Source organism: Mandrillus leucophaeus, unplaced genomic scaffold (assembly GCF_000951045.1).
Source record: "Mandrillus leucophaeus isolate KB7577 unplaced genomic scaffold, Mleu.le_1.0 Scaffold212, whole genome shotgun sequence".
Classification (NCBI taxonomy): Eukaryota; Metazoa; Chordata; class Mammalia; order Primates; family Cercopithecidae; genus Mandrillus; species Mandrillus leucophaeus.
In genome coordinates this window covers 1544323-1552840 of record NW_012102166.1, presented here as the reverse complement: position 1 = coordinate 1552840, position 8518 = coordinate 1544323, and the positions used below count along the sequence as shown (strand labels likewise).

General features: G+C 60.1%; 1 protein-coding gene across 1 annotated transcript in view; it reads right to left on the bottom strand.

Moving 5' to 3' along the window:
• The window catches only part of SMTNL2 (smoothelin-like 2), a 24956-nt gene that overhangs the window by 10219 nt on the left and 6219 nt on the right, over window positions 1–8518 (bottom strand). The window contains exons 2-7 of the mRNA XM_011980426.1: window positions 6248–6335; window positions 5357–5599; window positions 4615–4690; window positions 3226–3408; window positions 1847–1964; window positions 1461–1612 (exon numbers count right to left, since the gene is read on the bottom strand). Of these exons, the coding sequence (XP_011835816.1) occupies window positions 1461–1612; window positions 1847–1964; window positions 3226–3408; window positions 4615–4690; window positions 5357–5599; window positions 6248–6302 (827 nt within the window). The 5' untranslated portion in view covers window positions 6303–6335. The remainder of the gene's footprint in view (window positions 1–1460; window positions 1613–1846; window positions 1965–3225; window positions 3409–4614; window positions 4691–5356; window positions 5600–6247; window positions 6336–8518) is intronic.

Below are 8518 nucleotides of genomic sequence, written 5' to 3'. Positions count from 1 at the left end.
CACCCAGGCTGGAGTGCAGCGGCGTGATCTCGGCTCACTGCAACCTCCACCTCTTGGGTTCTAGCAATTCTCCTGCCTTAGCCTCCTGAGTAGCTGGGACGCCATGCGCCCGCCACCATGCCTGGCTGATTTTTTGTATTTTAATAGAGACAGGGTTTCACCATGTTGGCCAGGCTGGTCTCGAACTCCTGAGCTTAGGCGATCCACCCGCCGCGGCCTCCCAAAGTGCTAGGATTACAGGCGTGAGCCACTGCGCCTGGTCAAGGACTACTCTTAAATGTGGGCACTGAGGACTCAGACCAGAAACAAATATAGTCAGTTGCAGACCAGCATCAGAGGCTGACTACACAAGGCACAAAGGCAGGGAAAGAGTAACAAGCTCGCCCTCCAGAAGACTCAGCTTTGGGGACGGCCTTACTTCTCTGCGTTTCAGAGAGCTTAGCATCCGGCAGCCCCGAACACGACTCATCTGTGCCCTGCTCCCTGCCCTGGGGGCCAGGAAGAACCACAGAGACGGCTCCTGGCCCTCTGCCTTCAGATGGGGTTCAGTCACCAAGAGGCCCTGGCGTGAGGCAGGAGGGGAGTGAGGTTGGGACATTTATCCACAGCTGCCTCCCTGCCAGGTCGCAGGGAGCTGACTGCAACCATTTGCCCAAAGCGCAGCTCTTATCAGACAATCCTCCGGACCCAGGCCACGGGCTGGTATCCGCTGCACTGCTGTTATCCCGAGGCCGCTGCATGGAGCCTGGCCCACGACCTCATTCCTGCCCACGCCTTTGTAAAGAGTCCCTTTGTTAAACTCTCCTCGCCTAGTTTTTGACTGTGCCCCTGTCCCTCGCTGGAGCCCTGGCAGACAGACCTGACTTTGCCAACTCTCCTGAGGCCCTCGGCCGAAAACCAAATCCCAGACTGGCTTTCCAGGTGCCTCCTGACCCCAGAGCCAACCCCAAGTCTTCACCCTAGGGCTGGGACCTAAGGAGCTAGGCATTTTCATGGTAAATGCTAGAACACCATTTAGGGAAGGAAAATCTTATTGGAAGCAAACATCTCCTTGTAAGTGGCCCAGATCGTATCCAGTTTCTTGCTAACTGGCAGCTGTGGCTCATGCAAGCAACGGCATCTCTCCATCAGTCCAGAGAGGACAGATTCAGAGCTCTGGGGGACCCTGTCCCGCTGCCCCTCATGCCTGCTCTGTGGCTGGTCCCCCAGAGTGCGCCTCAGAAGCTGGGCACCCATCAAAGAGGGCAGGTCCCCAGGAACAGAGCCCCCCTCCACCACTGAGTGCTGCGTGACTCTGGGAAAATCCCTCTCCAGGTCTCAGTCTTCCCATCTGCACAAGAGGTACACAGACCACATGGCCCCAGGGTCCTTCAGCTTTGCAGACAGCGGCCCCACATCCCACTCGCCCCCATGCCCCACCTGGGGAAGAAGTTGGGCTCAGGGACTGGGCTGGGACTCACTCAGCCATGGTGAAGGCCAGCTCAAAGTTCTTCTGCCGCTGCGTGGGGCTCAGGGAGTTGTAGTCGAAGGCGTCGGGGAAGAAGGAGTGTACCAGGGCGCAGAAGGCCATGCCGTCGCTCCAGCTGGAGGAGAAGTTCTGCAGGTCCACGTGCTGCAACAGCGTGAGTGGGGTCAGTGCAGGGGCCGAGACACCAGATTCCTGGAGTTTCTCAGCACACGCCACGGGCAGCTAGGCACCCACTCGGAAGGCATAATTACTGTGGTTCCTACCCCTTAACCCCAACCTCAGCAGGTTCCTGCCCAGGCGGGAGAACAAGGACAGTGGCAATGCTTGGTCAGGTCTTTGGCTGGGGGTCCCAGCAGCCGGAGGGGAGCCGGGGCTCACCTGGTAGCCCAGCGTCTTGCTGCGGCACCACTCGAGCAGGATCTGCTTGATGCTGCTGGCACTGGCCACGCCGAAGCTCTGCGACCGCTTCAGCCTGGCCCGGGTCTCGCCTTTCCCCCTGCGGAGAGATGGCAGGCCTGCTGCGGGTGCCCTCCAGCTGCCATCTCCCCGTGCAGGTCTGGGCCAGGGAAGGCCATCCCTGCACCACCAGAGAGGATGCCCCCCCTGCTCTGCTCACCCAGGGGAGATGCTGGCAGCACACAGGCTCAGCTGTGCCCATGTCCACGACACGGCCCCATATACCAGCGACACAGCCTCCTTTGATGGTATGTGGCAGGACCATCCACACCCCTACAGCCCTCCAGGTCCCGTTTATTCCCCACCCAGGAAGCAGGGGTCACTTGGGAATCCTGAGACAGAAGACCTTGGCCCACATGGCCCCAGGCCCCTGCCTTCTGCCTGGAACACCGTTCCCGGTTCCTTCCTCCCACCCCTCCTTCTGAGCCCCCCTCTTAATGGGGGGCCTCCTTCCCTGATGGCTCTTTCCTCGCCAGGAGGGATGATTTCCTCTTCTGGGCCTCAAGGACAGTCCCTAATGGCCTAGACCAGGTTGTCTGGGGCGAGTGGGGACACGTCCTGGGTCGGTCTTCCTCACTAGAGTCGAGCAGGGACTGGCTGTTATCTTCATTATCCCTCAAGGCCTGGGCCACACCCTGCACGCAGCAGGCATCAATACCATGCTTGGGCCACACCCTGCACACAGCAGGCATCAATACCATGCTTGGATCACACTCTGCACACAGCAGGCATCAATACCATGCACTGACACGAGGACTGGCTGAACATGCAAAGGTGGGCTGGAGCCCGAGAATCTCTCAAGACCCGAGGTCTCTCAAGACCTAGTAGCGGGCTGGAGGCCGCTTGGCCCCATGGCATCACCTTCAGTCCTCAGGCAAGACCAACCCCACGCTAGGCCTCTCCGCTCTGGCCAGGAATCCCAGTCGCCACCCAGTCCCCGGTCATGCCCAGAAACTAAAGAACCCACAACCTGTGGGGAATGTGGGTGTGAGGGCAGCCTGGGGGCACCAGTGACAGGACACGGGGCCTCAGGAATGGAGGAGGAGAGAGGGGCTCTCACCAGGGCTTCCTGGCTCCCTGCCTCATAGCCGTCTTCCCCCAACAACTGGGGCCCCCTGTCCCCCCAACCTGCCCTGTGGTCCAGCCCTAACTTTGTGCCTTGCCCAAGAGATCTTGTCTTGGGCAACAGCGCCCTGGGGAACAGGACAGGGCTGAAACTTGCTCTGCTGCACCCACTCCACCCCTGTCTGGGTCTGGGCACAGTGTGGGGGCCCGGCCTATCTGTGAGTGAGCATCCGTACTTGCCAGCCGCTGTTTCCTGCTCCCACTTCTCAAATAATGCCTTCCGGGCCTGCGCCCCCGAGGTGCGGGGCAGCGTCTGTGACCTCACCAGCTCCCTGCGACGCTCCCCCTGCCGATGGACCTGAGTTGTGGCTGGCGGCTGCGGGGACACTGGTGACTGGGGTGGTGTCACCAGCGGTGGGCTGAGGAGAGAATCGCCGAGTTGGGACCTGGGCCCAGCAGGCATCACTAGCTCACCAGGCCCCTGGGTCTCCATCGCACTGAGTGGACAAGGCAGCCTGGACCGTGATGGGTGCTCAGAGAGGAGGCCCCCTTGCTCTGGTCCCCACCTGGTTTAGCAGGTTTTCCGAATTGCGCTGCCTGGAGGGCCTGGCCAATAGGCTCAACTCAGAAGCGACACTGGGCCCCCGATCTGGACATAAACACCCCTTTGCAGGTGTCACTGCCTGGGGAGGACAAGGAGACCCCCCTCCACAGGCAGGAGGTGTGCTCAGAACCAGCCCCGGAGGGACCAGGCCTCCGGCCTCCACCATCATGAGAAAAGACTACCTTTGTTTTCTCCAGAACAGTTTGCCAGAAAGTCACAATTCTCCTTTTATTATTAAAGAAAAAAAAAAAGCCAAGCCTGCTACCCTACGCCCACCCCCAATCACAGTCCCGCTGGCTGGGGCGGGAGGTCTGCCCTACAGGGAAGGCCCCGCTCACCTGCCCCTGCCCGCAGCCCGTGGGCAGGAAGTTCCGGGCTCCGAGGGACCCCAGCTGGCTGGGATAGAAGACAAAGCTCCTGTCCTCCCCCTCCTGCCTCCTTCAATCTTTTTTTCTTTCTTTTTTTTTTTTGAGACAGAGTCTTACTCCGTTGCCTAGGCTGGAGTGCAGAGGCACTACCTCGGCTCACTGCAACCTCCACTTCCCGGGTTCAAGTGATTCTCCTGCCTCAACCTCCCAAGTAGCTGGGATTACAGGCGCCTGCCACCATGCCCGGCTAATTTTTGTATTTTTAGTGGAGACGGGGTTTCACCATGTTGGCCAGGCTGGTCTTGAACTCTGGACCTCAGGTGATCTGCCCACCTCGGCCTCCCGAAGTGCTGGAATTATAGGCGTGAGCCACCGCGCCCGACCCCTCCTCCAGTCTTTTGACTGACTTGAAGGGTCCGCAAAGAAACCAGCCTGTGGCCATATTTCTCCAAATGAAGCTCTCCACCGAGGCCCACGGCCTCACTCCCCCTGCTCAGACCTTACCCCCAACCCTGCCGCCCAGTGCTCCAGAGATCCAGCCCTGAGCCTTCCGTGGAGATGCCAACCCCAGGGCCGACCCTGGGCAGCCTGCGTCCAAAGCAGAGAAGACACCTGGGTGCAGCGACCCCACGGGAACACGGGCCCTGACGCACCTGGTGCTGTGTTTGCTTGCTGTCACTGCCCCGTAGCCAGAGCTCGACACAGACCGCGTGAAGGAGGAATTATTCTCTGCGGAACAGAGAGAGGGAGAGAAGTAACAAAGCCTGGCCCCAGGGAGGGCGCGCCACAGCCTCCCTTCCTCTTATCCGGCTCTGCCTCGTCTACCCGGCATCGCTGCAAGGATGAGCTAACCCTCGGGCTAAGCCGGCCCTGCCCCAGCCGACAGTGGAGGAGAAAGGAGGATGGGCACACGCAGCAACGACATCAAAGAGGTCTTTTCAACTGTCCTACTCTTGAGAGCACAGAGCCCAGGGCCCGTGCCGTGTATCCAGCGAACACTGCTCCCAAACCCTCCCTTATAGAGGCCCACAGGGCTTCCCCCAGGACATACCGTGGAGGCCTGGCCACAGGCCCAAGTCAGGCCTGGGGCCTTGAGGGAGGGAGGGAGGGGACGGTGCCCAACGTGCAGGGCAAGAGGCCACCTTCCAACTGTGGCCTCCACCTGTAATAAACGCCATGGTCGCCCCACCAGGGGATAATGCTATTTCACAGCCTCTCTGGGCAGGAGCCCAGGAGGATGGGCTAAAGGAAGGGGCAGACATGGCAGGCAGAGGCAGGGCTGGGCTTGGCTCCTCGCTTTCCAAGTCGCCCACCGACTCCCCCTCCCTAGCCCCCGTCTTCCCTCTCCCATCCCAAGGGGAAGTCTGCCCCAAGACCGCGCTCTCCTGCTCATACCGCCAGGACTGGGAGTCCAGGGCGTGGTGGCCTCGCTGGGGCTTGGGTTGAGGCCCCCCAGGGTGGCAGCAGACGTAGGTGACAGAGCCGCTGCTGAAGTCTCCCCAGAGAACCTGTCAGAGCCTCGGGTGACGGCCGTGACTGGCTGGTGGGGCAGCCGCAAGGAGAGGCTCACAGGGCGAGGCCTGGGGGGATCTGGTGCCGAGAAGGTTTGGGCAACCTCGGGGGATCCGTCGCCTGGACCTGTAACATGTGACCAGTATGGGTGGGTGGTCAGCCGTGGCAGCCACAGAGTTCTGAGACCTCCCAGAAAGGCTCTAGCCTCCCTGGACCCTCCTCCCACCTCCTACAGGAAGGCCTCCCTGACTGCTCTAGCCTCCCTGGACCCTCCTCCCACCTCCTACAGGAAGGCCTCCCTGACTGCTCCAGCCTCCCTGGACCCTCCTCCTACCTCCCACAGGAAGGCCTCCCTGACCGCTCCAGCCTCCCCGACCTCCCGTTCCAGGGATATCTTACTGCTCCAACCAGAGTTGATTTTTCCCAGCTTCCCCTCATGGCCGGCTTAATAAATACTAGTTGGCTCATCAGCCCACTCTCTACCCTATTCTACCCTACTCAGTGCTTAGAAAAGTTCCTCAGCCTCTACTTGCTTTCCTGGAGAAACGGGAGCGCTCGCTACCTCCTGAGATCTCCCAACTTCCCTCTGTGTGTCACAAGTTCTACTGAATGGCACTGCTCTCCTGGCAGCCTCTCTCCCTGCTGGGGTTCAGGATAGAGTCCGCCCCAACTCAGGCCAAGGGCTGGCCTGGCACAGAAGATACCTGACCAGGGCCTTACTTAACCCCCAGACCTACCCAGCCGCCCCTCCTCTGCCCACAGCCCTACCCCTACCTGCCCCCGGCTGGTGCCCATTTTCCATGATGCACGAGCTTGAGGTCTTTCTCATCTCCGACTCACTGGCCTCGTCATGATCCAAACTCTACAGAGACACAAACATCACCGAGACTCCATCAGCTAGGGCCAGCTGCCCACCCCCAGACCGCCCCTGTTCTGGCCAAACACCAATCATGTTGAGAGAAAACAGCCCCCAGGAAGCCAATGATGGGCCAAGCCACACAGCAAAAGCTGGGATGGTCCCACTCTAACTGCTGAGGCCCTGAGACCCTGGGAGGGAAACGTCTGCACTGGGCTTCTCCCAGAGTCCCAGAAAGCTGAGGACAGAAGTCAAGATTTAGGGTTCCAATGACGTTAGGCCGCCTCACCCTTTCCCCTAGGCTGGCCCAAACAGTGGGGTTAGGAGTGCCTGGCCCCCCGCCCCTCTCAGCTGGGCCAGGCCAGCCTGGCTGCCCATGCTGGGGCAGCAGGAACCAGTGGCACCAGGTCCTTCTGGCCAACAATGCACCACAGAGCCCCCATCACGCTGAGGCCTTTGCCTGGGAGGCAGGGACACAAGATTCACCCGGCTGTGCAGCGTGCAAAAGCCCTGACCAGCTCCATGCGACTCATCCATCCCAGCTGGGCGGTAGTAGTGGGTGGGGCAGGTAGAGGCAGACAAGACAGCCAAGGCCAAGAGCCACTGGGGAGCCTGGGATCCAGGCTGTGCTGCCACCCACCCATGTGACCTGGGCCACATCAGTTCCCCTCGGGGTCTCAGTTTCCCTGTTTGAGAAATGGGAGCAGGCTAGGCAAGTGCCATGTGGCATCTACCAAACATCCAGCCCTTTTTCTGGGCACACCGCTTAGAGCAACTGTCCTCCTAGGTAGGTGCTGCCAGAGCCATTTGACAGATGGGACCTGAGGACTCCGAGAGGGCATGTGCCCTGCCCAAACTGATACAGCAAAAAACAGCTGGGATGTGTGGCCAGGGGAGAAGTCCTCAAACTTGGTCCTGCCCTCCTCCCAGTGAGGGCGTGTGAAGGGCTGAGAGTGTCTGTGGGGCTGGTGGGGGCTCCACCATGAGCCCAGGATGACCGGCTTGAGAGGTCGTCTGTGCCTCTCCCAGATGCCTCCTGGTCTACAGGTTCCCAGGCAATAATGATGCATCCCTGGACCCAGATGGCTCAGCTCCCTTTGCAACCAATGCGGGAGGTGCCACCCTGCGAGGGGGAATCAGTCTGGTAGGGGAGCCAGGCTGGTGAACACAGGGGGCCGTGCCAGGATAAGGATGCCTCACACAGGCTTCATCCAACCCAGTGGGGCAAGAAGGGCTTCTCAGAGGCAGGGGTGCCTGAGCCACATCCAGAGTGAGCCCAGTGGATAAGCAAGGGAGGGCATGGCCAGCAGAGCGATTAGTGTCTGCTTTTGCAGAGAGACATCAAAAGCACCAGGTATCCTGATTACACCTGTCCAGGACTCAGACAGATGGAGAAGTGCCACGCCGCCCAAGCTGCCTGCCCTGGGTACTTGGCGCCTTAGACAAGAAGGAGCCCAAGGTCCTCAGCTCTGTGTTTCAGGAACACCCTTCAGGAGATGCCAGAGAGCGGAGACCAGATGGCAAGACACTTCACTAGTCCTGGGCAGGAACCCGGGGAAGGGAGATGGGGCACTGGGAGGGCCACAGGCAAGAAGGACACGGAGCTTTGGGGGAAAAGGGATCCGGCCGGGAGACTGGGTGGACGTGGGAGAGGAAGGGTGCCAAGCCTTTCCCAGGTCCAGGCTTGGTGGGTCAGGGCAGGTTTAGGGGGTAAATGAGGGTTTCAGTTGGGACATGTTTAGTGCCTGGGGCACCTGGAGCATCAGGGAGCTGAGGAGGTAGCTGGATTTCTGAGTCTGGAGTTTAAGAGAAAAGAAGGATGAGCATGGAAAAACAGGAGTCAGGGCATCCATTGGGCTCCTGGAAGCCCAGCGGAGGACGAGCAGCTTGGGGCCCCTGGGATGAGGCCCCCACATTTCAGGAAGCAAAAGAGCAATCTGCAGAGGATGAGGAGCAGCCAGACAGGTAGGAGGAGCCCCTGAAGAATGGTGAGAAAACCAAGGCCAGGAAGGAAGGGAATCAAGAAGCCAGCCACGGGGCCGGGCGCGGCGGCTCACGCCTACAATCCCAGCACTTTGGGAGGCGGAGGCAGGTGGATCACCTGAGGACACGAGTTCAAGACCAGCCTGACCAACGTGGTGAAACCCCATCTCTATTAAAAATACAAAAATTAGCTGAGCATGGTGGTG